General features: G+C 36.2%; 1 protein-coding gene across 1 annotated transcript in view; it reads left to right on the top strand.

Moving 5' to 3' along the window:
• Nucleotides 1-17,691, top strand: part of LOC150082576 (dnaJ homolog subfamily A member 2-like) — a 117,385-nt gene that overhangs the window by 51,848 nt on the left and 47,846 nt on the right. The window contains exon 2 of the mRNA XM_090377534.1: nt 16,339-16,398. Coding sequence (XP_090233660.1) covers nt 16,339-16,398 — 60 coding nt within the window. The remainder of the gene's footprint in view (nt 1-16,338; nt 16,399-17,691) is intronic.

The following is a 17,691-nucleotide window of genomic DNA, read 5'->3' as shown; positions in this document are numbered from 1 at the left end:
AATATTGTTATAAATGTGAATATTGCTGTGATCTCCCTTTCCTTCTATGGATCACCCCATTTCTTATTCCATGTACTGATACTTTTTTTTTCAAGTCATCAACAAAACTTATGGCCACCTTCTGGGATCAAAATGGCATCATTTTTTTATTGATTTCTTAGAAAATGGAACATGCATTAACAAAGAAAGTTACTGCTTATCCCCTGGAAAAACTTAAGCTCTGAAAACCAAAGGACATGAACTGAATCGGCAGGACATCAAGTTTCATTGAGATAATGCATGGCCACATACACTGTCAAAGACTACGTCTCACCCATCCTATAGCCTTGACTTTGTCCCATCAGATTCTTTTGTATGATAGACTAAAGGCATACTTGCATGGAAAGGTGTTTGAGAATGATATGGAACTAGTTTCTGACATTAAACATTGGTATAAACATCAGCCTCTTGATTTTTACCAGTTTTTCACTATGTGGAAAGAATGCTTGGGAAAATGCAGCAAAATATGGTTTTCTTGCATTGAATGACATTTTTTTCACAAAGTTGAAAGATTTATTTTATGCATACAGCTTATAGTACATTAGTGATTTATCCGGCCTTGTACTATTCAAATTTTTCAGAGATGAAAAGGTATTTGTCATTCACTTTTTATGAATTATTTTAGCACTGTAACAGTCAGTGTATAGTAAGCTATTATTTATTGGAGCAACTGAACTTTTAATAGGATTAATTTCCAGTCACAAGTAGCCAAGGCTATCACTGTGATTTATGTACAAGATTAAACTACTCTGAACATCTGCATAACTACAGGTATTGAGATTATGCCAACACTTAATGCACTAAAGAGATCATACCCTAGCTGGCTAGAATAACTAAGCATATTTAATAATCTCTGCAAGCAGTTAATTGAATAAGCTAAGAAAATGACAAAACACAGCATTGAAATCTAAAAACTAAAGGAATGCCTGATAATGGCGAACTCTTGTGTGATAAAGGCCATAAGTGTATTACATATCCAGTGCAAGGCATGCAAGTTAGACCTTTGTGAATTTTGTTCTATAAAGAATCTACCAAGATTATCCACATTGAGGAGATTGAAATTCAGATGTTCTCAATACACTGTAAGTGCACAGAATAGGAAGTCATAGCTCCCAAATAACTGAAATCACAACAGAAATATGAACCGACCAACTTAACCATGAGGCCTGTAGATAAGATTTACTGCCAATAAGATCACAAAAGCTTCACAAATACAGAGAATTATAAAGTTTTTACCTCTGGCTATAAAAATGGAATGTATAGCACTCAACGAACAATTGAAAATTATAACTGCTCACCCTCAGAGCAGATAAATACAGTATATAACAATGCTAAAAACAACACAACTAGCTTTATAACTAGTAGATGCTAGGCCAACAAGAACCCACCTCTACCAATGAAGTAAATAGGCATCTATTACAGATTGATACACTAATAAAACATTGCCACCCAGACTAGGGACATTGTTTTAAAATGCAAATTCTGCTTTAGTTGAGAGTACAACAGTACTGATGAGGGCCTGGATTATGAAACAATTGAGATAGAAATTTCTGAGACATCTACACTTTTTTTGAAAAAAAAATAAATGACTTCTGTAATAAAAGAATGAATGACCTCCACATTAATAACTCTCTAGAAAGGGTGGGGGGGGAAGTGCTCTTGACAAGAAACTTCATAATCATGAGTCTAGGGCTTACTAAGGTCTAATCCAGTGGTTTTCAACTGGGGTGCTGTGTAATTTGGGTTTAAGTTACTTAAATTTATTATTATTTTTTTAAATTGTGTATTTATTTCATTATAAAAATGTGTACGGTATCCATTGTACCATATCTTTTTAATTTTGTGGTGATCTATAATTGATCTTTATTTAGTATCTCTATATAAAGAATAAAATTATTATATAGGTATATATTAAAATGTCGAAAATCACTGTGTTAGGTGTTTATTTTGGCCTAGCAAATGCCGTGAACCGAGAAAGTTTGGGAACCTCTGGTCTAATCCCTACTACTTGTTTAAATTATATTGCTTCGCAGACATGCCTCAATGCTAATATTGATTGTCAGACCACAACTTTGGCACTGAAATATTCATTTTCTAAGTAGCTTGACCCTACTCTTGTATGTGGCATGAATAAATCAAATAGCAGAGTAATAGAGCAGTCCTAGCCACAGCAGTGTGGCAGATTCGTCAATGCCATTCCAATCTAGAAATAGACAACTACATAAATGGCCAGAATGCACCCCCTATAGCTCACAAAGAGTTGTCCAATAACAGACTGAGCTTTGTCCAACACATACAAATACTTCTTATGAAAATCAATAGTTTTCACTCGCTATGTGAATACACCTACTGTATGTGAAAGAGCCATTAACCATAGTCTGGTATCTTAAGATGGCTGTCTATCTGTTGATACTGTGTGCTGCTGAATATTGGATGCTGAAATGGGCAAACAACAAGTACCATTTGTCAAACATAGTTCTACAATACTTGCCAGCCAAATGAAAATCACAGCAGATTAGCAAATGTGTTAAGGTAGAGATGACTCGTCACTATTGTAAAATGACGGGAATTATATCCTTACCATCCTTCTAGGATCGGTGCATATACCACCTTCTCACCACCTGCCCTCAGAATAATTGCAAACCAGTTAAATCTATAATAAATTCATCTTGGTAAAAGCTCTTCAATTCATGTACTCAAGCTTTAAAATGATTTTGAGACTGGTGCTTGCTGCAGAAAAACAAAATGTTACAGGATGGTTTACCAATGTCCGTGAAGCTTAATACCATATTAATGTACCATCTATAACTCTATAGGTTTTTTAATATTGCCTTTTCCCAACCCCAGCAATATCCATCAAAAAGGGGGTGCCTCCGTAGCCAGGTGGGAAGGAGCAGCAGTTCATAGATTTGATGATTTGATTTTTGGTAGTTGTTGGCGCATCGGCTTCTGTGGCCATATTGCACCTCCCAAGGTTTTTGCAGTACTTTGATCCAAGCCCGAGGCGGGAATCGAACCCGCGACCTTTGGGTTGCCGGGCAGGTACTTTACCCACTCGGCTAGCCCGGTCGGCGCAGCAGTTCATAGCACACGCTTCTTGATTAGACTGGGGTTCGAGCCTGTCACCACCAAATACGGAGGATGCGGAAAGGTCAGGGAATGACCACCGCATATCCCGGAGCAATATGGCCTTAGTTGCTAATGCTCCTAAAAACCAAATAACAAACCATCAAAAAGGGTAAAAAGTTTCTGCCTGCTGATCTAAAGATGACGCTACTTGTTTTTTTAACTTGGTAACCTTGTTATGCAAAATCAGATGATCTGTGCAATTTATATTCCTCTTTTCCTTGTTTAGACTACTGTTTAAATCTTGCAGTGGTACTGTTTGCTCAGATCATCAGTGAAGTTCATTCTTGTAGGGATGAAATCCTTTATTCTGCATTCCATCCTAAAATCTCATCGCTTTGGTTTTCCAATAAATGTAAGGCTGTTCGAGATAAGATGTTGCATGTTTCAACAGGCTTGTGTCCATATCTCCAGCTTCATTTTCTGCCAACACTACAGCTCACAACAGTTGTAAAGCAATTATTAATCAATCTAAACTCAATTTTGAGTAGGTTAAGAGTAAAAAACTTTCTGTTTGTCCAAATGGTAGTTGAGCCTTCTGGTCTCTGGCAAAAGTTACTCACCACAACTTTTGTCCATCTGTACTTCCACCTCGTGGTTCTGTTGCATCCTCAAAGATAAAACTAACTTATTAGCATCCTACACCTTCTGACTCATGTATCACTGAGCTTGGTCAATCACCTCCTAATGTACCAAATACAATCTATTCAGTGCCTCCCTAGTCTTCTGACAGAAGGATATTAGAATTCTACTAATATCTTAATAGTGTTGATGCCATGAAAGCTCCAGGTCCTGATGGTATTTCTTCACTTGTTTAACCTGTGCTCCAATTTTATGTTGCCCCTTTACACTTTCTTATTCTACAGGTGTTTTTCCTTTACCAATATCTAGCCAGTTTGTGAAAAGGGTGAAAGTTCCTACATTCCAGTTATCCTCTTGCACTTCTCTAGAAACACAACAAGATAATTTTCCAAAGTAATGGAGAAATCCAGCTGCCAATTCTTAAACTATCAACTTTCCATCTGATCAGTGGGCATCAGTATGGATTCTGTCAGTGTTGATCCACTAGACAAATTTGATGGAAAGGTTCAATGAAACTGTGTTGCCCTTGGCAAAAACAAGAGCAGTTGCTTGAGTTTCTGAATAAGACTGTCAAATCACTAGTTTTCTTCTACATTTTCCAAGATTCAGGCCTTTCCACTCTTTTCTCTTGTATATTAATGACCTTCTCTACTGACTGGAAATCCTGTCAATAGTTATGCCAACAAAAGCATACTACATTCCACTTCCAGTTTGAAAAACCTTGTCCTGCACAAACAAATTCAACCTCTCAACTATCCACTACCAATTCCTCAAGTGTTGATCTTTAGTGTTTCCCACGAGGTGAGGAGGGAGAAAAAAATTTCAATCCTGCTAAAACTCAAGTCATATCTTATTTCTTGCAGAGAGGTTACTTTCCCCATCCTTATACTCTAAGACAGTGTTCTGCAACCTTTTTCTCTTCATGATCCATGACACAACACAGCACATCAAAATGTTAATCACCCAAAAAGCATAGTTTACGGCAGTGTTAATATAAATATGCTAAGTCACAATAGAATCAATTATTGTTACAGAAATCCAACATAAATTGGCTTATGCGTATATTAACATTTTATAAACCCTAAATCACTATTCTAAGCCAAAAGAGGAAAAAAAATTATTAGTATTAAACCAAATAACTACACATACCTTCAGTGTACTGCTTGTGCCTGCTTTACTGAACACAGACATCTGATGCGTGGCAGAATTGTTGACAATGCAAACCTCACTTCTTCATTAATGGATCTGAGTCTCTCCCTCTTTGATGTTTTAATTGCAGTCAAGGTTAAAAAGCCCAGTTCACACATGTGTACAGGAATTCCCCGACTTACATAAGGGTTGCGGAACGCTACGTAGGTCGGAATTTCCTCCGTGCTTGTGCAGCACTTGCAACTGTGCTCACTGAATTGATTGAATCAAAAAAGGAATGTTCGACGAACATATGAATAGAATTATTTATTGTATTTATTCAATTTATCCCGTGCAGGAAAAATTACAAAAGCGTGCAATTTAAAAAATTCAAAATTATAAAATTACAAAAAAGAGGAGGCAGGCATACTGTCAGTAAGTTTTACCTCTCAAGCATCGTTGCCAGAATTGACATCTTCAGCTGATAAGTACACCGCTGTGGAGATTTAGAAGGGGTCGGCCGCTCAACCTTACAAAAGAACATTAATGGAGGACGGTGGCTTTTTTCTTTTCAACGTAGGTTTCTTTGTATCAAGCAAGCATATCATTCACCCCTCTTGACTTTTAAGAATCGTTCGCTGTCAGGACCCATCTACTCAAACCTTGCTGATGCAATTTCACGAAATACCATTGCCATCCCTCTGGTGATGAAACTCTTGACTCCCCATTTGGTTCATCCTGAGCTTCGTCAGCATTTTCTTCTTTTGCTATCGCTGCCTGCAAGTCAATAAGTTTTTCATTAGATAATTCCTTCTCTTCTTCCTCTATTAACTCCTCCACGTCTTTGGCATCAACCTCCAACTAAAGTAGTTCTGCAACCTTTACAATTTTATCTGTAACCTCTTCATACGATTCGTCTTTTTCAAATCCTTTGAAGCCTTTTATGTGCTGTGGGCATATTTTCTTCCATGCACCATTTAAACAACTTTTAGTAATTTCTGCCCAGGCCTTATTAATGTTTAATCTGACATTGTAACTGATGATATATTAAGGATTCTTTATGTGCTTTGATGTAACAACTAGATCATAAGTATAGCGTAGCTTAATTTTCAGCACTCACCTCATAGTAATCCACTTGATTTGATGAAACTTATAACAGGTACATAGTAGTTATAAAACTTTTAAGTTCCGATTAGTAGCTATTCGTAACTTAGTGTAATTATGAATTTAGGGGAACGTTCCTGTTTAATATGTTGACCGATGTGTGGCGCTTAAACCACTCTATGACGAGAGCCTCGTTTTGAAGAATTTTATAACTAGAATTCAGTTTAACCGCTGTAACAGCCAATTCGATGCGTGGGTTACGATTACAAGATTGAACATGTTGTGTTAATTCTGTACCCGATAAATTAAATATGCTATTAAAGTGGTAGTAGGCATAGCACGTGTGTTAGAAATTTTTGAAGTCCCAAATTTAGCTGTTGTATTACCAATGTAACATGCCTGACAATCTGGTTGACATCTAATCAAATATATAATGTTATTATAATCCTGTGTCATATACTCATATGTTGTCCTGTATGAATTAAATTTAGAACCTAATTTATTATAAGATGTAAATGTTAACTTGATATCTGTATTCTTAAAAATCTGTCAAAGCCGTCTAGCATATTGTTGATGGTAAGGAAGGGCGATACGGGGTCTATTAATACTATTATTGACTTTGGTAATGGTTTCTTTTATTAGTTGTAATGGATATTTCCTATCGATAAACTTTTTAGTGAGATACTGCAATTCTGGGGATAGATCTGCTTGTGTGTGACTATATTTAACAGCATTATATATCTGATTATAAAGAACTGCTGCTTTTTTGACTTATAGATGATGGTGTGAGTAGTAATATAAGAACTTTCCCATGTGTGCGTTCTTCTTGTATATTTTGGCGTCTAAAATTGTACCAATTTTATATATAGTGAGATTTAGAAGATTAATATTATTATCGGTTTCTACTTCAAGGGTAAATTTGAGTCTCTCATGCGTTGTATTAAATGTATTGAATAAAGTGTCAATAGTTGTTTCATTAATTATTAAAAGGAACTAGTCTGCATATCTCATATACAATTTGATACCAAGAGGAAAAGGTTGAAGTACTTTTTCTTCAATAGAAGCGAGGTAGATTTTTATATATAGATACATATATAGAAAAAATGTTACACATTCCGTCAGACTCAACGACATAGAGTTTACAACACATTTAATATTAACAAACTTGATGGGATCTTAAGGAAACTCAGAGCTGATAAACAAATTAATTTACACACCCTAACCAACAGATAGGTATTTGCAGTAATATACTTCCACGTATTTTTGGAATAGTTAAACTCCCTAAACAAGATTATCCTTTGAGACCTAATGTTTCCTTTAAACAGACCGCTTATGCTAATCTATCCATATTCCTCATTGAAATTATTTTCTCGGTTCAGGGTATACAACACTAAGCAAGCACGTGAACGTATAAATTCCGTGACCATATCTGAAAATGATATTCTCGCGTCTTTCGATGTCGTCTCCCTATATACAAACGTGCACATCAAAACTACGCTACTAGCTCTTAAAGAACTATTAACTAAAGCTGACATTGCTAAATTGCATGGCATTGTTACTCAATGCCATGCAATTTAGATTTCAAAATAATATATATGAACAAATTTTTGGCCTTCCTGTGGGCCTCTGTATCTCAGCCCCTTTATCCGAAATCTACCTCTCTTCTATTGAAGAAAAAGTGCTTTAACCTTTTTCATCTTGGTATCAAATTGTATATGAGATACGCAGACGACTTCCTTTTAATAGGTAATAAAACAACTATTGACACTTTATTCACTACATTTAATACAACACGTGAGACTCAAATATACCCTCAAAATAGAAACCGATAATAAAATCAATTTTCTAAATCTCACTATATATAAAATCGGTACAATTTTAGTCACCAAAATATACAGGAAGAATGCACATACGCGGAAGTTCTTACATTACTACTCACACCATCCTCTAAGTCAAAAAAGCAGCAGTTCTTTATAATCAGATATATAATGCTGTTAAATATAGTCACACACAAGCAGATCTATCCCCAGAATTGCAGTACCTCACTAAAAAGTTTATCGATAGGAAATATCCATTACAACTAATAAAAGAAACCATTACTAAAGTCCATAATAGTATTAATAGACCTGACAACATTAATAACCATTTGAATAAGATACGCAGAGCCCATATCGCCCTTCCTTACCATCAACAGTATGCTAGACAGCTTTGACAGATTTTTAAGAATACAGATATCAAGTTAATATTTACATCTTATAATAAACTAGGTTCTAAATTTGATTCATACAGGACAACATATGAGTATACGACACAGGATTATAATAACATTATATATTTGATTAGATGTCAACCAAATTGTCAAGCATGTTACATTGGTAGTACAACAGCTAAATTTGGGAGTTCAAAAATTTCTAACACACGTGCTGTGCCTACTACCACTTTAATAGCTTCAAATCTAATTTATCGGGTACAGAATTAACACAACATGTTCAATCTTGTAATCATAACCCAACCATCGATTCGGCTGTTACAGTGGTTAAACTGAATTCTAGTTATAAAATTCTTCAAAATGAGGCTCTCGTCATTGAGTGGTTTAAGCGCCACACATCGTTCAACATATTAAGCATGAAAGTTCCAATCTACTTCTCCCTTATTTGGAATTTAACACATATAAAGTTTCCATGTGCACTGAAATGCATTTCAGAAACTTAACCAGTATATAACATACTTCGTGTTCTTTCTTTACACTAAAGCTAACCGAGGACGGTTTCGAAAGTCGCTCATGTGTGGCTATTAGCTTTTATCTCGTTTTAATACATGAATTTAATGAGACAACTAGAGAATGAAATGTGCACTTTTCTTTCTTAGACAAATTTTAACACATTTTTAAAGCTCATTATTTTTAAATTTTTTAAAAATCATAACTACTATGAGGTGAGTGCTGAAAATTAAGCTACGCTGACGTAAATATTGTAAGATTTCCAAACGTCTCTTAGCTTAATTTTTCTCGTCGTCTACTGCAGACAATGCCTGAGCAAATGTTGTGCATAAATTGTATGCTTTTAAATTTGAAATAACACCCTGTTCCATAGGTTGTGTTAAGTCGTGTTTGGCGGTAGAAATATGTCCAGGGGCATTATCTAATAAAGCAAGATCTTGAAAGGAGTTATAAGAGAGATATTGCTATCCATGCTCTCTGATTCAATCAGAAATGCACTGGTAGGATGGCTTTATTGTTGCCCTTAAATGCATGAGGATTTCCAGAATGGTACACAAGCAGTGGTATTAATCTGTAATCTCCCACTGCATTAGCCCCAAGCAAGAGCGTGGCCCTATCTTTTGAAGCCTTGAAACCTGGCATTGTCTTTTCCTCTTTGATAATGTATGTTTCGATCTGGCTTTTTTTCCAATACAGAGCAGTCTCGTCAATGTTAAAAATTTGCTGCAGTGAATAGTCACCTTCATAATTTTTTCAAACACATCACCAGAATTTCTCTGCAGCTGCAGAATCAGCACTGGCAACTTCACTGCGTACTTTAATGTTTTGGAAACCAGCATAATGCATGAACCTATTAAACCACCTGTTGCTTGCCACGAACTTGGGTTGGGGTTTGCTGTACTTATCCTTAATATCTTTATAAATACTTGTTGTTTTTGCTTGAATGGTCGTTAGATTCAGGGCACTCGCTTCTGAATCTGATTTTCCATCCATAATATCGACAGCTGTTCCATCTTCGATATAGCACCTAAATGCTGTTTTGTGATCACTGTTGATCTCAAGTGTGTTGATCCTTTGACATGTTCTTTTATATACACACTGTACTTTAAAATAGCATTCACTGTTGAAGCAGTGAAACCTAATTCCCTTGCAATAGATGACAGGCTTTGTCCTGCTTCATACTTCTTAATCATTTTCATCTTCATTTCTAAACCAATTTTATTTCATTTCCTGGCACTGCTAGCACTTGCACTTTCTGTTGGTCCCTTTCCCTTCATCATTGTATGTAATAAGTAAATAGGAATGAAGAGAAGTTTCTGAAAATTTGTTTTTTATATGATTGAAGATTTCAGTGAAGGGGAACACATTTCACCATAATACCGTAACGTAAAAACCCACAGAATTCCAGTTATTGGGATTATCGCAATTTGGAAAGGTGTCTATTGCTGAATGACCTTTCCAAAGCAACTGCAAATCAACATACCTTGGTGGACCAAAAGATGTCAACGGTGGACCTTCAAATTGTTTTTGTCATCAGTGAAACTAGTTGGGCTGGTGGCGATTTTTTTTTTTTTTAAATCCCCTCATTCACATTCTTGCCAAATGTGTCTTGAGAATAAATATCTTCAGGCCACTGTTTCCAATTGAGCAGTTTGCTTTCTATTGATGGTTTCAAAGTTCTGTAGAAAGCTTTTGGGTTGATTGGAGAATAATTTCTGTAATCTGTCCTGTAAAGTGTAACTCTTTGAAATTGTAGATTTTTTGGCAGCATCTTTGTAATATTGTCCTGGAACTGTTTGTCTTTGAAAAAGTTGTACAAAAACTTCTGTTTTCTTATACAGATCTCTGTCATGTTTCTGCAAGTCCGAACTAAAGTCCTGTTAATTCTTGAAAGAGCATCACACATTAAACCTAAGTCTAATATAAAGTTTGTATTTATAATTTTTTTTTTATGTAATCCTTCATATGTTAGTTTAACTTCTGTTCCAGAGAAAGTAATGGAGTCACTGGTTTAAAAAAAGCACTGCATGATCGTCTAGACAAGACTACAGTTATAGTTCAGACATAGCATGGGTTTGTTAAGGTGAAATATTTGTCTGACCAATTTAATTGGATACTATGTGGTCACAAAGGAACTGGATGCAAAAATAATTTTGATATCATATACTTGGATTTTAGGAAAGCTTTTGATACTGTTGCACATGGAAGGCTACTGTACAGATTGGAGCATTATGGCATTAAGGGAAAATTGCTGCTATGGATAAAGGTATGGTTGAGTGGGAGGAGACAGGGTAGGTAATCAATGGACACTGCTCTTCGTGGACTAATGTTAATAGTGGAGTCTCCCGGGTTCTGTGTTACGATCATTGTTGTTTTCAGTATTTATCAATGATATTGATGAATATTGTGATGAAGGTATATTGGGGTTAATGTCTGAGTTTGCAGACTATATGAAGGTTGGCATTGTTGCTAATGACAGTAATAATAGTATCCTACTGCAACATGAACTGGAAAAGTTGAGCAAATTCCTGAGAGGTAGCAACTGAAGTTAAACATTGACAAATGTAAAGTACTGCATATGGGTAGCAGTAACCCCAGAGTAGCATATCAACTGTGTGGTACTACTCAGGGTGGTAGAGAATGAAAAGGAACTGGGGGTAATTGTGCAGTCAGATATGAAGTTTTCTGTGCAGTGCAGACAAATTGCAAGAGTAGCTCATGGTTTCTTGTCAGTGATATACAAGAATTTTTTTCTAGCAGGGATAAGGTGATTATCCCCTTGTATGAGGCAAGGGTCAGGCCACACCTTGAGTACTGTATACAGGTCTGGAGGCCTTATTTTAGGAAGGATGTAAAGCTGCTGGACTAAGTACAGAAGGGCAACGGGGTTGGTAAATGGAACAGAGGGTTGCTCTTATGAAGAAAGGCTTAAGTTCTGCAAATTGCAGTGTCTGGAGACTAGGACCTGCGGGGTGATGTAATTAAGGTGTATAAGGCCTTGAATGGTTACAGCAAACTCAATGCTGATTGGATTCTTCCTCTTGCCCAGATTAATCACCTGAGGGGCATAAATTCAAATTGAGGAAAGACAGTTGTAGAATATATGTGCGGAAATCTACCTTTAGCCATCAGGTGGTTGATTGATTGTTGGAACAAACTTCCATCTGTCATTGTGGTAGTTGACAGCTTAAATAAATCTAAGGCAGAACTAGACAAACATTTGGAGTGAATGGATGGGTGAAATGGTTTTTTTTTTTTTTTTGCTGATGATGTATAAGCTTGCTTTCTTGCATCATATGCTAATGCTAATATGTGTGTCTTCTCTTTTGTCACAATTAAAATCATTCTTTGCTTCCTAAAAATAATTAATGACTCATAGTTATTCCAAACAGCTGAAACAGACCAGTACCTTGATGCTAACAACCATGTGCTTAAAATTCTTCCTTTTTTTATATATATATATATATATATATATATATATATTTCAGTATCAAGTGAGTTTGTACACACCTTCAATTCTCTAATTTATTTGGTGATGTGTTATACATTACACAGGCGCCTCCGTAGCCAGGTGGGAAGGAGCAGCAGTGCGTAGCACACGCTTCTTGATTAGACCGGGGTTCGAGCCCGTCACCACCAAATACGGAGGATGCGGAAAGGTCAGGGAATGACCACCGCATATCCCGGAGCAATATGGCCTTAGTTGCTAATGCTCCTAAAAACCAAATAACAACAGTTATACATTACATGAATTTTGTCAATAAATGCCTTAAATCTATCGATATCTGCAACAGATTTCATAGTATCACCAACTGATAGTTCTAGTTGGTGATTAGCAGAATGCCACACATTTAATGAAGTGCATTTTTCTTTCATTAGTTTGGTAACCCCACTTTTACAGCTGCACCATCACGTGACACAAATTAAGTGAATTTTTAAATTTTCTGTCATATCATATGACTGAAGACAATTGAGCAGGGAATCAAATATACCTTTTGCAGTAGTGCTTTTGAGTTCGATCAAGCCCAAAATGAAATTTAAGGCAGAGGTTATTCCACTCTCCAATATACAGCAATACCCTGCATAGCACTGATAATTGGTACTGAAACTATTCCTTGTTTTGTGAAACTCTGCAGATTGAGATATAATTATGGGTTTTAATTGAATGCATACTAGAGAAAGTCTATAAACAATTTGCACTTGATAGCCAATTAAAAGGATTTGAAAAAAAATATATATTGCAAAAATTTAATTAATGAAAAGGTAACAGCATGAGAGATGAGAAAAAAACTTTAAGTATTTCAATAATGAAGTCTGGTGAAGTCGTCTCTTCTTTTTCTCGGCATACAAGTCTTTGTAGCATCGAATCCCATCTTGTAAAATTTGCCGTATCTTGATGCTATGTTGAACGTTCGGATCTCCATTCATAATCACCTTGCAGGCCATGTCAATCCCCCGAAAAACTTTCTCCAGTTCTTCTGTTGAAAATTCTTTGGCAGTTGTTTGAACTTGCGATACAAAACCAGATCATTTGCCAAATGGGGCAGAACATGTTGCCAAACAGAAGGCACGTTGTTGGCAGTGATTTATAGCCAAGATGCAGATATATTTTTGATCATGTTTAAAGGGGTAAAAAATAAAATTTGTATCACGTTGTCTTGTCATAATGGATTAAGAATACTGAACACTGTTGCATGTTGCCGCTGACTACCTGAGGGGGAACTCTTGGCATATGTGCATGTGAGACAATATAGTTGGCACCACAGCATATATGTATTGTTTACCTAGGCAATTGAATGAGTTTTAATGTGGACAGTAAATTTTCAACTTAAACTTAATTGAAAACTGTGTTATAGTGAAACCCGTGCTGTTTGAAGCCATGCTAAGTGAGGTATTGCTGTACAAGTTCGAACTCTCACACACACAAAACCTACATAATTAACCCATCCATGCCCTCCACAAATTTTTCTAGTTCTTCCTTGAATTTATTCAACTCATCCACTTCCACAACAACAGATGGAAGCCTGTTCCAACAATCAACCACCCGCTGGCTGAAGGTAAACTTCTGCTCATCCTGCAACAAATTTTTTTTTAACTTGAATTTATGCCTTCTCGTGCGTAGTCTTAGCAAGTGGAAAAATGTCATTAACATCCAGCTTACGCAATCCATTCAAGGCTTTAAACACCCTGATCAGATCTCCCCACAGGTTCCTAGCCTTGAGATGCTGCAATTTGCAAAGCTGAAGCTCTTCCTGTGTAAGAGCACCCTTTTATTTCATTCACCAGTCTGGTTGCCCTTCTCTGCACTTGTTCCAGCAGATGTACATCACTTTTTAAAGTGAAGCCTCCAGACCTGTCAATCCCATTTAATTCTTGTAGGTCTACCTCTAATTCAAAATAATTAAGACTGGTTTTCTTTGGCCACCTTATATGCAAAAAATTTTGTGCAAAAAGTTTTTGCTGTTATTTTTTTTTCACAAGGTAACTTTTTAAACAGAAAGTACCCTCCTACACCATAACACCTTCTCCAACAATGTCAAATCCATCTTCAAATTTATTCCAACTAGAAGCTTTCACAACACCAGATGGAAGCTTGTGCCAACAATTAATTACTCTTGCCGAAAGCAAATTTTCTCACATTCATCCTGCAGTCATACTTTTCCAATTCAAATTTACTTGTTCCCTTGTGAATTAATCAAGAAAGGATAAGTGTGCCATCTGGGTTTAGCCCACTTGATCCATCCAAATCCATAAACATCTGTCAGGTTGCATTGCTGGTGCCTAGTTTCCAAGCACTGCAATTTGCAGAACTGAAGTCTTTCATGGTAATAATATCCTTTTGTACCCTTGACTAATCTTGTTTCCTCTCTCTCTGCACCCACTCCAACAAATCCACGTTCTTCCTAAAATTGGTATTCCAGACCTGTATGAAGCACCCAATATGAGACCCAACCATTGTCCCATACAACAGGACCCACAAGCTGTCACTGCACCCTTAGAGAACCTCATGTTGGGTTGCAAATCACCCCTAAATCCCTTTTGTTCTTTAATACCCTGAACATGTCACCACCTAAATGGTGTTAATCTGGGACCACTGCTTGCCCATATGTAGCATCCTGCATTTATGAATGCTAAACCTCAATTGCCACCCAGCACTCCACTGTCTTGGACTTGTTGCAGTAGTATGTGAATCCCCTCGGGGCTCAGTTCTAGTTTCCTTGCTATTTTCAGTATTTATTAACAATATCAGTGAAGGCACATCAAGTTTAATGGCTGAGTTTGCTGATGATACAGTTTCACAGGGTATTTAATGACAGGAATCATGGTATGCTACTGCAACAAAACCTTGAAAAAGTAAGGCTGAGAAGTGGCAGTTGATGTTTAACTTTGAAAAATGCGAAGTATTGTATTGGAGTAGCTGCTGCCTTAGAATAACATACCAATTGGGTACTACCACACTCAAGGTAGAGGAGAAAGACTGGTAATTGTAGTCCAACATGAAGGTCTGTGCAGTGTAGATAGCCTGCTAGGAAAACTCACTGGATTCTATCAATGATATACAGGAAATTGACTGATGGGAACAGGGGGGGGGGGGTTGCTGCTTACTTGTCTGTAAACATTGCTTTAGGAAGGAACTGGATCAGCTAACTGCAGAGAAGAGCAACAAGATTGGTAGGGAGGAGCAGAAAAAGGTACTTATTACAAGGACTTCACTTCTGTAAAGTGTAGCATCTAGGAACTAGGCACCTGTAGGTTGACCTAATTGAAGTGATTAAGATTTAATTGGTTTGAGTAAACTAAATACTGATGGCATCAGTTAAATTAACAGCAGTTAATTTAAACTGAATTGCTTTTCTACTAGGATATGTTAATTCAGAATTTTTCGTTTGCACACAGGGACAGCAGTTCCTAGCAAATGTAATACTTTCAGTATTACATTTGTAATAAATGTATGCGTAATTAATGATTAATTTAAATTTAATTGTGTAATAACGATTTAAATTATTTTTGAAGTAATGAAGCTGATGGCATCCCCCTTTTTTTTCTTTTTTTTTTTGACATTGCACATTAAAGGGATGTAAATTTAAATGAAAAAAATGGTTGTAGGATAGATATATGAAATTTTATTTATTATTATTATTTTTTTCTTTTATTATTATATCTAGAGGTTGGTTGTTGGAAAAAACATTATCTGGTGTTGTGGAACTTGATGGTCTGAATAAATTTAAGGAAGTTTTAGGCATTACTACAGGGATTGAACAATTGGTGTAGTTAGTTTTTTGTATGATGCATCATTTCTTCATGTGCTATTGCTTTATACATTTCATATCTTTCAAATTTTGCCCACAATTCTTTTTTACCTTTGTTCTTAACACTCTTGCATACTCCCTAATCTGTCTCTTTTTTAAACATCTGCCATTTCCGAAATTGTCCTGAACTTCCTCATTCCACTGCATCTTTATCATATTTGTAGTTATTATTTATTTTGATCTTGTCTTGATAGTAAATAATGCTTTGTATAATATTGAACTTTCTGCATATAAGAAATATATAAATTTAATCTACACTGTTGATGTGTAAATTGCAGTTTAGATCTTGTTTAGATTAGTTTGCAACCTTGTTTTGTTTTTTTTAAATAGGCCTATAGGAAACTAGCCAAAGAATATCATCCTGATAAGAATCCTGAACAGGGTGAAAAAGTAAGTAATGTTTAAAAATTAATATAATATACTCCTAACTGTGACATTGATACCATTTTAAATGGATATTAATTTTAAGTGATATGCATTTACATTTCATTGGCATTTTTGTAACACAGCAGATGATATTATATAGTTTACTTGTCCAAAAATATAACAGAAGACTAGTGTGCCTTAACAAATACGTTCAAGATCTAGGTGCCACTTGCAAAAATGTTAGTCACCAAGTGAGAAGGATGCTGAAAGAGCATCTTCCGTGATCTACCATCCATTATACTTATCTTTGCTGAAAATCATGCCAATCCTTGTGCAAGCTACATAATACTGCAATCATGAAACAAAACTCTTAGTTCAACCTCACAGTTGCTAGATTGACCTTTAAAATATTAATTGCGTGCCTGATTTCTTAGTCAACAGTGGCAACCAGGCTAGTGTTTATATAGTCCCTCCTTAAATTTTATTTTCAGACATCTGTTCTACACTTGTCCCTTCTTAATTTAAATTTATGCACATACCGGGTGGTTTATAAAACAAATTTACCTATTTGGGAGACCCTAGTGTCAAAACAGTTAGAATTAGCACTGTGAAAACTGGTGGGTATGTTATTTGGGATATGGGGAAGCAATTTGTGGAAGAAAAAATATATCGTTCAAATTTCTGTCACCAGGTGAAAAATTGCACTGCTTACGCAAATGATATCCTGTTAGATAAAGGCAGAACGGCCAATGCCACTGTCAATAACCATTATGGCTCTTACAAAAAAGGAACCTGCTCTTTTAGTAAAACTGTTCTACCAGAATAATAGTAACACTTAATGCAGCACTATATGAATATCGGAAACTTAAAGGTTTGTGTAAAAGACCTTTGACATCGGTGGGGCTTCGAAAACTAATAAAGAAATTTGAAGCAACCGGGGAGTTAGGTGTAATTACAGGCAGGGGGCGACCACGTATCGGAACGGAGGTAGTGGGTGAAGTGGCAGTTGCAGTGGTCAGTAGTGCCAGAGGTGTGTCAAGAGACTTGAACTTTCCTTGGTCTACTGTATGTAGAGTGCTTCGAATAATTTTACGCTGGTTCCCATACAAGATTCACATGGTGCAAGAACTAGTCTTGTGATCAGCAACAAAGAATAGACTTGGCTTTACGATTTCTGGCTCGTATGGAACTTGACAATACATGGGCTTGAATGATCTTATGATCTGATGAGACACATTTCACTTTTTTTCATGGGGCTGTAAATCCACAAAACTACCAAATATGGGAATCTTCTCATCCATCTGCTGTGCATGAAAG

Source organism: Mastigoproctus giganteus, chromosome 7 (genome assembly GCF_048544385.1).
Source record: "Mastigoproctus giganteus isolate SK-2022 chromosome 7, ASM4854438v1, whole genome shotgun sequence".
Taxonomy (NCBI): Eukaryota; Metazoa; Arthropoda; class Arachnida; order Uropygi; family Thelyphonidae; genus Mastigoproctus; species Mastigoproctus giganteus.
The sequence above is the reverse complement of the archived record's forward strand: the minus strand, read 5'-3'. Positions and strand labels throughout refer to the sequence as shown.